The sequence below is a fragment of the Bombus affinis genome, chromosome 12, assembly GCF_024516045.1.
Source record: "Bombus affinis isolate iyBomAffi1 chromosome 12, iyBomAffi1.2, whole genome shotgun sequence".
NCBI lineage: Eukaryota > Metazoa > Arthropoda > Insecta > Hymenoptera > Apidae > Bombus > Bombus affinis.
Genome location: NC_066355.1, coordinates 6,194,338 through 6,213,292, shown reverse-complemented (window position 1 = coordinate 6,213,292; position 18,955 = coordinate 6,194,338). Strand labels below are relative to the sequence as shown.

The window sequence follows — 18,955 nt, the reverse complement described above, 5'->3', positions numbered from 1 at the left end:
GGAAGTACTTATGCAGCCCGGCACATTTGGAATTGGCTTCGCTGCGGTCGCGAGCCTGGGCGGACGTTTATGGCAACACGTGCGTGTCATAAAGAGGGTGTTTCCTCGAAAAAAACATGGAAACGTAGACGGACACGCAGGCGAGCCTATTTCGAAAATATATTCATCCACGATACGCGTCACTCATATTTCTTAAACATTTTTCCAACGGAGGAACAAAAATTTCACTCGAGGTGAAATAAAAATCATTGGGAATATTCAAACTCTTGGACATTAAGACGATCTTTTATTATTCCTCAAAATTAAATTGAGTTGAATTGAATTCGTTTCTGATTCTTTCTCAAGTTTTCTTATCTAATAAGAAAAACGATTTATTTTGGAGAAATCAAAGTCTTTAATAAAACATCAATTTAATTCCACTCTGAAGTCGTTTAATAATTTCAAAAACTACGATTTCACTGTACATTGTTCTCCAAAATCAATTCTCAGTGTTTAATTTGCCGTCTATAAGATCTATTATACATCGAAAAATTCAAGAAACAGGAAAAATATACTAGTTTTTTTATCAGAGTTACCAGGGCCAAGAAAAATATTTTTCATTGATAATAATTTGTTGCAGAGAGAATGATAGAAAACGATAGAATTCCGTGCAAGCGAAGGCGAGACAGTTCGAGACAATGGACTTTTTAAGCAAACATTCAATTTCACAGTCGACCGCATGACGGAATTATCAAAATTGTAATAATGCAGCGGGAGAGGCACAATGACGAAGAATCACGCGACAGTGGAAGATGGAGTAACAGAATGACGTCCACGTAATAGAATATAGCAGCAGAAATTTAATTTTGCTTTACAAATCCTCGGTCCGCGGTTTGTGTAGACAATTACGAGGTAATTGTTAATACGACTTGCCATTTGCGCTAGGGGCAACGCATTTAAATTCTCGCATTCGCTTCATTCGTTTTCCCTTCGCTTGACAAAACGTTGGGTCTCAATAATCGCGATCGATTTAAACACTTCGGCAAAATTTATTGAGCATATAGATACATTCAGGGCTAAAGCTATTTTTAAAGAAACCATCCATCGTATTGTTTTACAGTTTGGGAATGGTTCAATTTAAATTCCCAAACTTTGGAATTTTCGTGTGAATTTATAAACGTATATTTTTTTCATCTTCAAGTGGAAAACTAAAATCAGTCGTTCCACAGTCTGGAAATAGAGCAATTTGAATTTCCAGACTTAATTTTCAAACGTGAAACTACAATTCATCATATTGTTTTTCCATTAAAAAAAAAATAGTCGAGTGAAAACTGTCAAATTCTGCTAGTATGTTCATCTCTAAAGTAAACTTTTTCAATTATCAAACTTCACTCTTCTAAACGTGGACTATCAAAAATTTCGCCATTGAAATTTAATTTCAATTAATTTCAGTATCGCGCGTGGAATAATTCTGGTAACTGGATCGGTATCTATTTTTAGAAGAAAGGCCTGCTGCATTGTTCTACAGTTGGAAAACGGATCAGCGGAGCAAGGAGAAAATTTTCGATTGATCGGCAAACGGTTCCCATTGGTCGAAGGGGCAACCAGTTTTCGGACGGTCGTGTGTAGAGCTCGTTAACGCGTTCGCGTTCAATCGAATTGAACGGATCGGGCACAACGTCGATTAAAATTCTCTACATTAATTATCGGGCGTTAGATTGGAACGTGAAACGTAGTTAATTGACGGAGAATGAAATTTCGATGATTGCGACGCGGATTGCCGTCGCCTGGTGACAAAATCGATCCCGACAGAAAAATATGGAAACGACGTTCCATCCTGTCATTTGAATATCGTCGATCTAAATTTACGGAGCATGAGGTCACTTGCAATTTGGTGACTATCTTCCTCGCTTAACAGCCTTGCAATTTCATCACAGAAGAAAAACAAGATAACGTGATTTACGTTGATCTTCTGACTTTAGTGCTACAATACTTCACGATTAAATAGGAGGATTTTAATGTGTCACCGCATTTCAGAATAAAGATAGTCTCTTAAGTTAAAAAATATTAATCTTTTAAAAATATTTGGCAAGTTGATAGATTTTTATAGATGCCATGGTATAATTATTAAAAACAAGAAATATTTTAATATCTTCGATATTTTACTATTATTACGAACAATATTTTCCAAGTTTTGAAGCGTATAGAAATACACGTTAGCTCCAAAATTAAATGAAAAAATAATTTTGATGCTAAAAAGTTTGACCCTTTTATTCTTTAATTGGCACGATTAATAAATAATGATAAGTTTATAAAATGTTAGAGAGCCTCGTGTATTCGCTTGAAAATAAGTTCAAATCGTTTAAGTTCTAGTAACTCGACTAATTTGAAGACTTCAGAATTAATAGACGCTCGTTCGTGATTCAAATTCCTATCGTACAAATATTTTCATACGTGAAAGATATATTTAACACGAGAACAGCTCGATTATTCTCAAAACACAATTATTGCCCGAATATTTTCTTCCCTTTGTTATTGTTACGTAAACAGATACTGTCATCGCGATGGTAAAAAAGAAGAAAACATTTTTGTCGTTCTATAATTGACTCGTCGCCGAAAAGATGCTCAGAGTTAAAAGAATTCTTAAAAAGATGGAGATGGCGACGCCTAGGCGGCGCAGAGGAGATTTGCGGGGAAAGTTTGGCAAAATTGAGACGACGCGAACGCTTGATAAACGTATCATGATTTATGCGGTTCATTTCTCAGGTGGGATTGTCAGAGTTCATATCGTGGAACGAACGCTGGGAACTTTCCACTATTTCCGTGTCGACAATTCGCATCTCGCCGCTCCATTCTTCTTTTCGTTTTTCTTCCTTCTCTTCGAGCAGAAAACGCGACGTTGCTACCATTCTTCGAATACATTCCTCTTTCTGTTACATTACTATTAATTTATACGTCCATTTGAAAAAAAAAGTGAATATGAAAGAAAAAAGGAGAGACAGAGTTCAATGGAGTAAGATAATGAAGTGAAATGGAAAGATATCAAATAATACTCATTTTAAACTTCAATGATATAGAGGTATGAAAACGTTGATACTAATAAAACCAATGAGGCTGATAAAAACGTGTATCAAATTTCGTATAACATAATAATTCACTCAGAGAAATATCAAAAATCACGAAGCTGAAACGCGTATGATTCAGGATCGGGATCACGATCACGTTAGCCGGCCAATTATTTCAAACGATTTTAAGAGGCTTTTTTTATCAAATACGAAGCTCCCTTTAACTCGTAACTGTCAGAGTAGCGAGTGAAATTTCAACCAGCTACCAATGTATCGACAAGATATCGACCGCGAACGCGAATTCCGAAACGGTGTACAGTTTCTTTTCTCTCTCTCTCTCTCTCTCTCTCTCTCTCTCTCTCTCTCTCTCTCTGTTGCCTTCTTTATATTCTTTTAATTTTCTTTCTTGTTTTTCTTTGAAAGGAAACAGCTTCTCGGTGAGAATATGATAAAGAGAAAGATAGGAAAAGGGTCGGGTAACGAAGCGAAAAAGAGAGTAAGGTGACGATCGAATACCAACCGGAGAGAATCGTGACAGGCAGCAAGGCGCAGATGCCCAAATACACCAGCAACACTGTCCAAGTGTGACGCGGCTCCTGGCAGAAGTCCAGCTTTTTCCCGCTTGGTAGGCCACCGATTCTTGGCCCCTTCATCGTGCCTCGTGCCGCATAGTTTTCGCCTCGGCCACGTAAACGCGAGCAACACGACCGGATTACGGGCCGGCCGATTTAATAATGCCTCCTCCACCAGCGTCGACTTCCTTCCTTCCTTTCTTCCTTCTCGTCTTCCTTCCCTGTTGTCGCGTGACGAGGGATTTCGCAACCAACTGAAAACGGACCAACTTTCCGCCACTAACATTCCACCGTGTACTGTCTCGAACACACGTACACGCTCGAAGTGACTCGTTTTCTTGGTTCACCCTCACATCGTGGACACTTGATGCTCGAACGAACACTTTGCACGAACACTATATGTAGTACACTATATATAGATTGTACACGGCCGAGCTTTGTCGCACGAAGGAACGCTATTTACCTTTTTCTTTATTTATGAAAGGCAAAAAAAAAAAGTTTGTTCGCATGTCGCTGTGAAGAAGATGAACGGGAATAACAGATAAAATCTCGAAGCAGATTCAATGGATTTGTGTATCTGCATGTGCGAGAGAGTATGAGAAAGTATGAGTGTACACTTGGCACGTGACGTTTTTGCGATGGCTCCGTGCAAAACTCGAGATAAGAGCTCATTTACCTAAGGATGTGCTCCGAGACTAAAAGTTCCTGAATATAGCTTGGCCGAGAATCCAGAAGCTTCCTTCGAGACTCCTTTACAAGAACGACGCGTGGCTTCTACCGAAGTGATAGTTTTTAACTGCATTTTTATCTCTTAATAACGTGCCTGGCGTAGTGCTGCCTGTTACCACGGTATCTCGACGAGATAGAGGCCCGGTACGAGACTTTCGATTAGATTGCAGCTTCTGGAAAATGAAAATCATCGGCGAAATTAATGGGACACCACGTTTTTCGTTGAAATACTGGGCGAGAGGATTTTTTATTCTTAGGTTCTTGGTGGTTGTAAAAACGACACACAGCAGCAGGATGTTTGAATATAAAATACGAGCTGTTTGAGTTTAATACGCGGCGAGTAGCGTAAGGTTAATTGAATCTAAACGTCTGTAGCGAAAATTGAATGATAATACCGCAAGAATAATCCGGGGACAGAGTTTGATGTAATAGTGCCACGGAGATTTGCTGACACGAATCATTCAGATTAATTTTCTAAGTATAGAAAAATTAAAACAGTTCGCCCTTATTGTATCGAATAAAAATATACGACTATAAAATAATCCTTAAATAAAAGATAAAATAATTCGGTCTAAAATTTTACTCGCTGCTATCGAACGATATAACGAGTACAATTTTACGTCCTCAACTTGTCACAAACAAAAGTAGCTGTTATATACACATTCTGAATGTAAAAATGCTAAAACACTTTGTCTGTACTAACAGTTTCCAATAAAAGCACTTAACTGTGAAATAACTTCAAACGATAGGAAAATTCAAGAATCCAATAAGTCTCTTTCTCACAACAACTCAACAAACTAACGACTAGATTTCTATCTCTGATTTATCAGAAACGCAAATGACTATTTTCCACGTGCGATCATTACTCACCCTCCTCTCCCTAAAACATAATCCACCAATGAAAAACCAATATCCTAAACATATGTAGAAATCGTTCCGTGTTTTCTCTCTTCAATAAAAACATTCGATTATAAAATAAATTTTCTCAAAAACAAATAGAAGAATCTAATCCGAGACCCTCGCCCACAATTCAACGAGCCAACGATACAAAGTTTCATCCCCAATTTGGCAGGGACAAAAGCAACTACAACCTACGTGTACGCATGAACCTACAACCCTTTAAAACTAATCAAGCAATGAGAATAACCGAAGGAGGGTTTCGTCTCGACAATAGAACGAAACCAAATCGACCTGGCCTTTGAGACAGCAAGATAAACCTGCTTGGAGTAGCATTATCGTCCTGGAAAGCGGCGTAACCCATTTCCTCGATATCCATAAATTAATCCGATCGTCGGGATCCTTATGCATTTATTGCCGTCACGTTAAGTGGCAGAGTACGCCGTGAAAACACAGTTTACCGGCGGATTAACTCGTCCGGATTCGAGCTAAAGCGAATCCAAGTAGGTAATTACATCGTCTTAATTAATTCTTCAGACTGTCGGCGGACGGCAGTCCGTCCTTTCCCCCTCGTGTTGGTGGCACGAACACGATCATGGGGCGACGACGACTTGTCACGTCGTGAGGACGAGGTAGAGTTATTCACCGGAGAATAGAACGTTTCTTCGGGGCGAGGAACGTTAAATTGCACGTGCAGCACGATTGCACGAGGGTACGGCAAGACACGCTACGATTTTGTGCGTGACTACTAGGGGATGAAAGCAGAAAAACAGAGACCTTGTGATAAATCTTAATGATCGAACGTTTTCCGTTGCTTTTTTGGTTCTGTTATCCATTTGACGTGATTTCTTTCTCCTTCTTTCGACAGAAAATCATTCATTTATTAAGGAATGGATTATAACTTCTTCTGTTTCTAATTTTTGTTCGGTTTGCAGTATTGAAACCGATTTTTCTTTTTTTTACCTTCGAGATTACGGGGATATATTGCCATTATTTCTTCTTCTTTCTATAATTGTACGAAGTTTAATGGAATTTAAGTGTTTCAGGTAGGAGAGATATATTATTTTCTTTTTTTAATCGTGAATTTCTTCTTCAGTCTCTGATTTATATAAAATACTTTTTTTGAGTGCATTTTTTGAATTTTGTCAAAATAATAAGTTTATTTACATTTTTCAATAATGGTACGTTTGCTGAATATTTACTCGTTGTTTCATTATATTTACTCGGTTTTTAATGGATGAAAAAGGCAATGAAAATTATTTTTCTGATCATTGATCCGTTTATGGAAGGGGGAGTGGAACGAAACTATTAATTAAAGGGAACTTTAATCATTACTGGTAAATATAATTTATCGTTCAGTCGTAAAAAGAATCAAACGACGTTTCACGAGGCAAAAACTCGTGATTTTAAGTAGAACGCGTCGAATAGTAAAAATTGCCCTGAAAATTGGGTGGGAAATGGAAAACTCTGTAACACGCCACGATGGCGCAATTTTTCCATCAAGTTGCTATAAATACAGTCATTTGTCGTTCATCAAGTACGTGTAGCCATGCTCTGGTCTCCGATAAATCATCATTGATTTAAAATGTTCCGGCGAAAAAGTACGATGTACTCTGCGATAAAATTTGATTTATTGCATCAAAGAATGTGATGTCTCCCTGTGGCTTATCGTGTGTCTTATATTTATTTCAGAACGTCGTCAGGAAAATTACTCGTAGCTAGTTGGATCTCGACACTGTCTGGGGACATCGGTAGATCAATTTTTGAAGCGCGCCATGAAACCGACGGGGAGGGTCGTTACTAAGAACAATGACGATGCTGATGCGAGACATTCAGTCGTAAATTATCCCTGCAAGGTATTATTAATTAATAGCCTTGTTAAGTCACGTCACGCCGTGTCAAGAGGTGTCACAAGTTGGACACCCCAATAAGGGGCCGTATCTATTTTATAGATAATTATAATTATATATGTAATAATACATTTTCTGTATTATTTAATTCCATTAAAAAATTATAAGAAGATACAGTAAAATAAGACCTTGGACATAGAACTTCAGCAATTCTTCGATCTCCAGTATTTCTTTTCTGAGAATAGAAATGTAGTTGGAGATGTACAGTGGCTGCAAAGTATGTTTGCACATACGTTATATTACAAATGTATATTATATCACAAATGTTCGCAGATATTTTCCAATGAAGTATCATTTTATCAGTTTCTGCATTTTATTTTCACAGTGTGAAATTTTTGTATTCGCAAAATGAATTAACGCTGAGTGAAATTAATATGTAAATGCTATAATAAACGCACTTTATTTTTGTGGAAATATTCTTCGTTGCCGCTGTACATCGAATTGTGTTTTCCAACAATAACGTCTTACTGTACATCACTGCACAATTTTTTATAAATGTAATACAGCGCCAACTATGTTAGAACGAAACTTTTAAGAGATAGCAGGGGAATTTCTCGGCATGGTTAATGCAATTCAGGAAGAAAAATTCGCGTAGATCTACGTCTCTGGAAGATCGCGTTTAAAACCGACGAACCGGTAGTTGAAGATATCCGAAGACAAAAAGGAGGATGGGAATTACGCGTCGCACAGGTGTGCACTGTGGAACATAAAGCTCGGAAACACGTAAATCGCGCGGTAGTGTGCGGAACTTGCATCCTGGATGTCGTATGCGCGTATTCTCGCGTAGACGTATGAACGCGCGAACTACGACCACGCTGGGAGTAACGAAATTTTCAAGAATGACCAAATTAAAATGCAAAGGCTTGTACGCTGCGCTGGCTAGTTTCTCACCCCTGGGATAGAGAGAAAAAATTCGAGCTGGAAACTAATGTCTTGGCATAAATTCGGCAAAAATTGACAAAAGTTAAGGAACACGGTCAACTTGCAGAGTGTCTGTTGAGTTTTGTTTAAATTAATCAATTCGTATACGTTCAACTTCAAAACATTTTATCAATGTGAATTTGTTATCTCGTCTGATTTAATATATTCCATTGAATTTTCTGCCATGTTATATTCCTCAAATTGACAAACAAAATAAATAATAGAACGAAAAGTGACAGAAATTTGGAACGAGGAACAAAGATCGGCTCATCTTAAAAATCAAAAGAATTTTAACAATCTGTTCGCCAGATAATTTAAATTCAAATAATTTCCAACCAACTAAACTTGTGTGAAACTTTATCAGCTAAAACAACTTCACTAACAAACTAAACAAGACTTTAAAAACTGGTACCATTAAGAAAAAAAAAAAAAAAAAAAAACGAAACGATTCAAATTTCAGCGTGCGGATATACGATCGACTGGCAAACAGACACCTAGCAAGGGCCCTTCTGAAATCAGAATAAACGTGGTTCAACGGAAAAAAAGCGTCGAGGGTCGAGTGAACCGTCGTTTTCGCGGAACGGCATATCCATTCGAACGACTGTTCGTCAGGAGCTGTCAAATCTCACGAAATCTCCTTTCGGCCGCTATTTATAGTGAGTTCTGGTTGATGGTAGGAGCTCCGTTCCACTGGCGGTTCGCGCATGCATCGTTTTGCATTAGCCCTCTCGTTTCTTCCAGAGCCTCCTCTTTACTCCTTCCGTGTGTCGCGTCTTTCGAGTAACGGAGCGAGTGCAAAGCCCTTCTTTCTGTCCGGGCGTACACATAATTACCAAAGTTAATTAGGGCTTTGGAGATGAAAGAGAGTGAGAACGAAGAGCTTGGATGGTGACGCGACCAGGATGTATTAGCGAGCGGAAAGAAGGCAAGGGTAGCATCAAAACGTTGTGAAACGACCGAAACCGAGCGAGGAAGAATCAAAAAGAGTTTCCCTCGATTTGTGGTTCGTATAATTTTTACGGAAGGGAAACTGCGCTTCCTGGAATCAGGGAACCCTTAAGGGAACACGAAAAATACAGAATAATCCTTCAAGTCTGCTCATCCAATCGTTCTCCTGAGGTGGCCCGTGTTGAATGTTATATTTTAATAAATGTTATTGAAACATAGTTTTTAACTGTTTAGTTTTCGTATTCGATATAATTTTACCAGCTGCCGTTTACTGCACGAGATATTTGAGGAAATACAGACGCGAAGAAGAAGCGAAAACGGACAATAGGTCGCAAATTCGAATAAAAAAGTTCCACGATTTGATTTTCATTTAAGGATGATCTTAGGAAAAAAGATGTACGCTCGCTATCAAGACACCATCAAGTTAGAATCTGAAGAAAACGCGCTAAGACGTCTGGAATCTGTATATTGCGAAGAATAAAGAACATCATCCTACACTGCAGGAAATGTATATTAGAAAGAAAAGTTCGATATAAGTACAATTTAATGGTCAATGAATGAATAATAAATAAAAAATAATAAGATTATAACAAAGTGTGATTTCTGCCTCTTATGTTGCACACTTTTAATAAAATTGACACGAGCGGTTGGCGCGACGTCAAATGATAAAAATAAAAGAACAGTTCAATTTATTTTCCTCTTTCTTTTATTTTCCTTTTCTATAGAATGCCGGTCGGTCGAAGCACATGGAAAGCGCGGTAAAATTGCGCGAACGGAAACGAAATACCATTGAAAGTTGCTGCACTTGGCGTCATTCTATTTCCCAGACGGAAAAATGGAAAGGGCGCGCAGGGGGTGGCCTCGCTGTCCGTCCAACCGTGTAAATTTCACTTTTATTCGCGAATGGCAATTTTTTATTTCGACCTGACTGTTTTTCCAGCGAATGCATTTCGACGCCGGCGTGTTTGCACAAAGAACCACCGTTGCACCGCGTTGCTTCAGCTACACCTATCCATACCGCCAATTTTCCCCCTAACTCGCATCCCCTATCTCGCCCGTCAGCGCACCGGGTCGTCACCCCTCTGTACCGTGTCCCCGGTCAGCACTTGAGTACTCGTGCAATTGGTTTTTCGTGTTCGAGCCACTCTCGGTGTCCTCGGAATCCTAATTTCGCGTTTTTCATTCGCCCTCCCGTGCCTCGTCCATCGTCCCATGGAAAGCAGTCTCGTCATCCGACAGAAACGAAACCACCGGCCTCTCTTCCCCCGATATCTGACGACTATCGCGATTCTTTCTTTCTTTCTTTCTTTTTTCTTCTTTTTTTTTTTTCTTTTGCGGTCGAAGTGAACAGAGAAATGAAATAAAAACGTCCTGCCGCTGGCATCGTAATCGGTGAATCGACGATATCGTTCTATCGCAATCGTATTGTTTCCGCGAACGGGAAAAAAGGAAAACCGATAAAGCTTCCACGTGACTTTACCTCGGCGTCTGTTTATGCTCGTAAATTCCAGGAGAATTTTCGACATTACGAGGAAACTTTTCTGTCGCTGTATAGCATTCCTCGAATCACTGGCACCGTTGTCTATTATAAAAGGAACACAGAAACACTGGTAACGAAAATTCCCCGCATTCTTCAATCACCGTACCGAACGATCACCGCTGTGGAACGAATTGTAAATCGAAAAATCACGTTGTACATCCGAGAAGGTACGCTAGTTCATCAGGTGAAACGTTGGATTTCGCGATGGTATCGATTGAAGAACAATCGAAGGGAGCGCGTATAAGGCGCGTGGTACCGGCATGGGCGTATAAGAAGCACTAAATCCTGATGCCCCGCGTCCGTAGCTAGCCGGCCCCTCTAACAATAAACTTAGGTGAGAGACGAGAGACGAGCACGAGCACACGCAGACAGAGCGGAGAAACCGCACGCGTGACAAAGCGGCGCTCGTACGCGCGGTGTGCGTGCGTCAGCCACACTAGCTGGATCGTGGATCAACCACTCGAGACCCCGAGATCTATGGTGTGGGAGTGTCTCTGCGGGTACTACGGTGTGGAGGAAGCCGTATGCTGATTATCTGGACTCGTTTATTGGGCATTAAGCGTGTCGGTATCGTTCGTGAAAGCAATCCGCTCCTTTCGACGCGGTTTTTTGCTCGCTCTTTTAGTGCTGCCCCAGGGAAACGATCTCTTCAATGGAGGAAGTTGACGAAACCTTTCGACTTTGGATACAGGAGATTAATCCATAAAAAGTATCATTGAGTTATAGATAATTATAATAATTTATGTTGAATTATTGAAATTTAGAGTATGATTTCAATTTGTATTTTATATTGTCAGTGTGAGAGATTGGCAATTAAATTATATTAAATGAAAGATTTAAAAATTAAGTGATCTAACTCTAAATTGTTATAGTTCGCAATGGATCCATTGATACCAATTAAGAGTTGAATTGGAAAGAAAAAATTGTATGGAAATACTGACAGGGAAACTGAATAGATTAAAAGTATGGAAATGTTGGTGTTCATGGTGCAAACATTAAATTAAGCTCCGGATTGACATAGAACCCATTTATAGAACGCCCACGCAGCTGCCAGTCGCGCGCGGACTGCACAAAACCTCCCGAAATACAGTCGTGAGCCGGAGCAATGTTTGTTCCTCCGGTACGACATAAAACAAGCCGCGTGCTTTCAATTTGGGATTCCTAACGAATTACCTGTCTCTTGTACGCGAGTACGGAAGAAGATGTTAGCGAGAATACTCTTGGGAAGTTGAAAGTGGTCCAGAAAGTGTTTTACAAGTAGGTGACATCGAACCTCCACTTTAAACATCTTACTTTGAGTGAAAACCTAAATGCAACCTATTCCAATATTTATGGATTTGTATTAAAACACCAGAATCAACCACACGACGTCGAGATCAAGATAGAAGCTCAGGAATTTATTTTGGGGCTCGTCAGCTTAGTTTATAGATCAACGGTATGAAACCTTATTCAGGGAATATACATAAATTTTATTGGCTCCATTTTAATGTATATTCTATGCAGTTATTTATGGCAGCTATTAATTACGGACTAATGCAAATTTGAGGTTTCTTTTATCTAAAAAATAATTTTTATGAACTTGGTCAATTATGTAAAGTGATTCATATACTTTGCATATTATACATGTTCTACAAAGTTCTATATTTAAATTACCCATAAATACACGAGTATCCGTAGTCTACTTATGAATTATTAAACACATTCTAACAATTAGTTTCTAAAAAGAATCAAGCACAATTAACCACAATAGGCTATATGTATTCCCAGATTTTTTAGAAAGAAAAGCAAACGAATCCCATCGGACAACAGAATTCGAACCCCGTGCGAAAATCAGGAACGCGTAGCCGAAAGCGCGATCGATTTCGCGGTGATCGGAACGTCATCTTCCATTCTTTGCTACGTTCTTTCCAAGCGTTGTTCGTTTGAAAATTACACGCGACGAGATCCTCTGCCCCGTTCCCGGCGAGAGCTCTGCTCGCTGGCGTGTACACCACCTTGAATCCCTGTGTTCTATTCACATTTCACATCCGTTTGCATTCCACACGTGCGATCAGAACCGCAGACAGACTGATCCACGTTGGGCACCACGGTCCGGACACGATACCAGGCAAGTTCCACGCTGCCTGGATGCCTGGATGGTCGAAGAAAGAACGTGCAGGCGGAGAACGAAGACGGAACACGTGTGCCGGCGTACGTGTGAACGTGCGGGGTGGAGCGTGGCGAGATATTATGCAGATAAAATATTCATGGTTATCGGGGCTCGCGATCGGGCACGCCTTTATTTTTCGAGATGAATAGAAATGGTGCCATCCCTCCACGACCCGTGGGACACAAATTCTTTGCCCACCGATGACAATGAGGGTGAAAAAGGAGGTAGAAGAGAGAAAAAGGAGAATGGGATCGATGGACAGTATCGTAGAGACAGTGTGATTGCAAAATAATATCGACAACGTGTATTTATCGCTTTGGATCGTCGAAGAAAGATAACAGCGATAGAAACGATTCAACACTGCTTTTTTCACGATTTCTTGGTTTTAACCCGACTATCTGGTACTGGGTGACATAATGATAATACAGAAGATAATTCAAAGTTTGTGTCAGACACGTGATAAACACGTATATAGAGAATACGGCCGAGTAACATGTACAAGCATGAGGTGATTCGTTATGAAGAAATAGGATTGTAATTCATGAAGCTATATAAGGACAAGGTTTTATCTTAATGCAGTTCCTTTAGAAAAACTTTAAATTATACGCGCTTTATAGTATAAATTTGAATACTCTTACACGTTAAGTGCCTCCTATATAATGTATCAAGTTAGACGATATTTCTTCGTATCTCTTAACAATTACTTAACTTTTTCCAGTTTTAGAGCAGATATAATAACTAGACTGTAGATGTTTATACGTTCATGAGAAATTTAAGTATACTCTACTTAAATGTCATTTGTTTCATTGTGTTCATAAAAGTATCGATTTGCATAGACATTCGCAATTTCATAACAACTGCCCTGAGACTTTTTTGGGTAGAAGACCGAAAACTACCGTTGTATAAAAACACACTGACTTCAAACGTTTCTTTAATTTCGTTTCGAATTGCCCGAACAACCTAATAAAAATAGATCAACGAAGGTGATAGATACGTTATCGAAAATCGTTACCATCGTTTCTAAAACCGTGAACCGCGTTACTCTCTATTATACGGAGCAACATCGTTTTCTAATATCCGATTGTTGTACGTACAGCATCGACGAAGGCAATTTAATCTTGAAAAGGAAACAGCCTTTACCCGTGCTCGTTCGAATATTTTCCTGAACGATCCGGAAACGGACTTCGCAGAACGTAACGAGCAAGCTTGCCAGGAATTCGAGTCTGAAAGTGGCATCGTTAAATCGTAACCAGCGCATTCACCGTGCAATTTTCATTCGTTCGATTCTTTTGCGTGACACCATTAACCGACACGCGTTTCCCAAGCGAATTCGTACCTCAGTGCCTGCCCATCCATCTGTCCATTCGGTACGATTTCGATGTCGGATTATTTTCCAATGATGAGAGTCAGTTGATGAATATTTCATCATTGATGAAATCACGCATTTATTAAGTATAACGTACGGAAAATAACCTAAGCTGTATCTTTATAATATATGTGCTATGCATAGTTTTTTGTCGTTCATTATACTGTACATTATAAGGTTACAATATAATTGTTATGGCATTTACGATAATACAATTATTACAACTATAATAGATGGATTTTTTTATCTCGTATCTTCTGCGTACGTGACGTGAACATGGCAATATATGATCATGCTGGATATAAACGACGTAGAAGTTTTACAGCAATGACGCTATGTGATTCGGCAACTTTATATTTCCAATAGCGAAATTGCACACTTATGTCCATTGGGTCAACAGAAATATAGAGCTACGGAATAATGGCGAAACATAGAGCTGCGCGCAACGATATAGAGCTTCAATGATACAGTAATGTTCCATTGATTCGTCTGCATCGACCCTTATATATTTTAATACTATATACTCTTAATGCATTAAGAATATAATTTTACCAAATGATTTTCCGCCAGCCAAATGAAACTAACGACTAATACCGAGTATTGAAATTCTCTTAAGAAAAGAGTTTTCCTCAGTCTTCCTTTAATTATAGAATAATATCGGAAACGACGGTTGGTCAGATCTGGTCGGCGAGTTAAGCACAAGTTTCAGCGCGGAAAAACAACGACTGATTTCAGTAGACTGCCCTAACAGGAAGTTTCGTTGGTTACGACGACATTAACGAGCGACAAAGATTACCGGTGGTACCGTTTGGTACGCACAGTATCGAAGGAGGAAACTTTTCCTTTCTTAGATCAGATCGAATGCTTGGCCAGCTCATCAGAAAATCCGGCGAACTATCGACACCTGCAACGAAAAAAATAATCTTTTGCAATCGACCTGATACTCTAAACCTCAAACGTATGCTCTTTAAGAATCGAGAGAAGATACCGTATAGATAACCAAAATAGTGAAATATAAAATTGAAGATATTGGAATGGAAGAACGTAGAGACGTGTAATCGAAGTTTATAATCGGAGTCGGGAAGTTGAAATTGTAAAATTCGTAGGATGAAGTAGCGTAATTGGCGAAGCAAATGAGCGGTCGTAAAAGAATGTTTGAAACTGTGGGCTCCAGCGGGAGATGATTAGCTGGATTTAACGATATTCCGTTGAATTTAATTGGCATTTTTGTACGTTAGACCGGCTCCCATCGAAACGATCCCCCAAGATTTGATTAAAGTCCTAATTTGCGTGGCCGGATATTAACTCGGCCGTGAAATATAAGTTTGCCGGATTAATTATCAACGGCTCGGAACTCATTATGGAACTATTGAAATTTTCATCAGAGTACAACTTCTATATTTTCCGGGGCGCAATAATCCTTCGCACTCGAAATTGAATTAAATGCACTTTTCACCGGGCAGCCGATGGATTACGGTTGCAAACGAACACGGGCGACATCGAATCGACGCCGCACACATAAAATGTACAGTGACCGGCGGGAACACAGGCGCGTGTCGATCTGAAATTTATCTCGTTGCAGAAGTAATCCATGGATATTGGCAGAAGCCGGTACACGACGCGTTTTGAATTCTCCTATCTTTTTTTTTTTTTGTCCTTTTTTATTTCCAAACCCGGAAAAAATTGTGTTCTTGTCAAAGTTACGAACGGGGGTAGCTACGAAAGACAAAGAAACCAGATAAGAATTCAATCAGCTTCGATGTTGTCCGCGTGTTCGACGTGCGTCAAATTAAATTCAATTAATTCCGTCCAAGTTAGTTACGCAGCCAACCTAAAAATTGCAGCCGCCACGGACCCTGTAATTAAGTCTGCTGTCTGGAAATAATTGGCTGTATAATTAGGTGACCGACAGACAGGGTGTGTAAATAATGAGGTACCTCACAGAATTTGGTATAGGAGAAAGTAAATAATTCTCATCGCCGCCGTTGTCTGAAAGAGCACAAAGAACCATTTGAGCAATTAAAACGCAACGTACGATCATGTTGTCGCGTTAATAGCACCGTTTATAATTTAATAAACGTTTACAGGCTATTTTGTGGTGTAAATTGTTCTCTGTCGCTGCCTTTGTATGTCCGTCTTTCTTAATTTCTCTTTCGATTAAATTAAGTCACAATTAATCGAACTAAATCAGGGTAACAAGATCCTCGGCGATGTCGGGAAAATTTCACGAACATTGAAAATAGCCGATGGTAAATGGAGAGGGTTGAACCCGCAGGTCGATTCGTGTCCCGATAAGACGAAAATGAAAGACGAGACACGGAACAGAGGGACTATTATGTCTACCATGTGGAACACTCGTCTTGACGAATTCTATTCGCGAGCCTTCACGCAGATAATATCACGTATGCCAGTCCGTGCGTTAATCACGTAATGGTGGGAGACACTTGAAAGCTTCTACAATTTGCAGGTCGTCGGTATAATAATGGAGAAGAGATGTAGAACGCGAGGAGAACTTCAACTGCTCTCCCTGCGGTTCCTAGTTTATCCCTCTTTCTCTCTGTCTCTTTCCTCTTGGCGTCTCCTCTGCTTCTATTTATAATCCTATTCTCTTTATAAGCGCACAAGTGCGAAACGGTCTCGCGTGGCTCCAAATTAGACTCGTTATCACGATATAATTAGTACGGGTGCACGGTACCGGCACGAAATTTGGCGAATCTCGATACAACAATATTCCACCGACCATGTAACCATATATATTTTTCGTCCATCGTTATGAAAACTGCAATTTGTCATAATTTCCGGTATCCAAAAAATTGTACGAGCTGATAATCTTTCGACGAACGGGATTATCTCTGCGGTTAGATGATTCATCTTCATGATAGTTCTTTCGCTTCGATAGACTCTCAACGAAGATGTTCTCCAAGGTGATAAGATATAATTGTTGCTGTTTTAAGAAATTCGTATTTTCTATGGAATATGTAGTAACTCCAATGTTTCAAAGATAACAGGATACAAATGTGACTTTCTTTTAAAATTCATGGCTTCTATGGAATACGTAGCGTATTTCAATGTTTCCAAAGAAATTCCATTTCTAAGACGACGGTTTCTTTCAAAATCGCGCATTCCATACGACAGATAGTGATTTCAAACTTTTCTCCAACAATGTATATCCGTCTATCTTCTCGCCTATTCGTCCCTTCAACGTCTACGAAGTCGTCTACAAAGCTTCGCATGACTCCGGTCATCGGCGACTGGCAGCGTGGCAATGACAGCGTACGCGACACGGTTGAAATTCGACATTTCCTCAGGAAATCCAGGAACAACTGGGCCGAAAATCGCTGGGTTAAAGGGTTAATGGGCTTAACCGGAGGACCCAGTGGTCCTAGGTGTGAGCCCACGAGAAATGCGCGATGCTGATTACAACGTGCAGGGTGGTCGTGTTAAACAGAGGCTGACTTAGAGACACAACGACGCCGGTGCCCGCCGGTGTAATCCTTTGATTACAGCGTGTTTCGAGAGTCGGCTGAATCACGAGGAAGCGCGTAAGGTGATATTCCTGAATGGCACGGCCGGAAGCCGAAACCGGGCCGCATAAAGGAGGATATACAACGGGGGCGAGTCGCTGGTGGTTCACAAGCGTGCGGGCGCGCGCCCGCACGCACATACACATAGTCGCCTGACGAACTGATGCAGGATACACGGGAACGAACCAGCATAGCGCATCCGGTGTACTCTGGTAATGAAATACAGTAACATTATATCCGCGATATTCATCCGCGACGTGGTGTGCGGTTTGTCATTACATAGGCGAACGTGTGTGTTTGGCACACCACTGTCGACGGAGGAATACGTGTTCAAGGGTATCGCGTGGCATCTGGATTAATCTGAAGAAGCCTTGAAGTGATTATCGTTAAAAGGAGAACTCACAGGAAATTTTGAAAGCTGTATGCATTTCGCGAGTATATCCGGGACCACCCACGGATTAGCCATTTTATAGCGGTATCGTTGATTGAGTGAAACATATGGTGGAAATCGTTGATTTGGTGAATCATGGTACGGTAGTGCTGTCATGGTCATGGGTTATAATTTTATGTGAACTGTCGTTGAGAAAGGTACAATGGCTCGCGAAAGTATTTAGAGTTTTACTTCTACTTACCGTAGGAAACTTTTGTATGTACATCTGGATGTGGAATATTTTGGAACTTCAAATTCCAATGTTCCAATTCACGATGTTTTGTAAGGATAGTATTACTTTATTTCTGTAGATTTAACACAAATATATAAGTTATAAATCGTCTGATTATTTTAATCTTACTGTTGTTTCATCAAGCAAAGAGACACTTAACGTTTCAAGGGTAACTTTTCCTCGAACGTAAATAATTGCTCGATGATGAAAAAGCATAATTGGTTCGATAATGATCCAAAGAATGCTGAAGAATTAACATAAAATTGTAAAATCTATATTGTCTATATAATCATGTTGTCTGTGCAACCTACAACTTGTAATTTGTCAATTCCAGTAAATTATGGTGTTGTGTTATACAAGAGGGAGCGGAGATTCGTTCCACGAAAGTAATTCCAAGAACCGATAGTCAACATGTCACTATTGTAATTGATGTTTCACGTTTAAGTCGAATATATGAGTTTCCTCTAGGGACTCGAAAGGTAGATCGTATTCTGAAATTTCGTGATAGGTGGTCCGGACGTAACTAGGATGAGGTATCGTTACAGGTAGTAGTCGTTAGAATTTCTTCGTGAAATCTCCGTTTCGTAATTGCGCAGCAGCGCTATATCGAAGCAACTTTTACGACGTCCATTACATTTTCCTTCCTTTTCTTTATTCGATAGATACAAGAGAAAAAGAATGAATAGGTTTAGC

General features: G+C 39.8%; 1 protein-coding gene across 2 annotated transcripts in view; it reads right to left on the bottom strand.

The window, feature by feature from the left end:
• The window catches only part of LOC126922578 (uncharacterized), a 107,327-nt gene extending 103,387 nt beyond the window's left edge, over positions 1-3,940 (bottom strand). For both annotated transcript variants that reach the window (XM_050735318.1, XM_050735319.1), the window contains exon 1: positions 3,565-3,940. In XM_050735318.1, the coding sequence (XP_050591275.1) occupies positions 3,565-3,697 (133 nt within the window). In that variant the 5' untranslated portion in view covers positions 3,698-3,940. The remainder of the gene's footprint in view (positions 1-3,564) is intronic.
• Between the last annotated feature and the right edge of the window lie 15,015 nt (positions 3,941-18,955).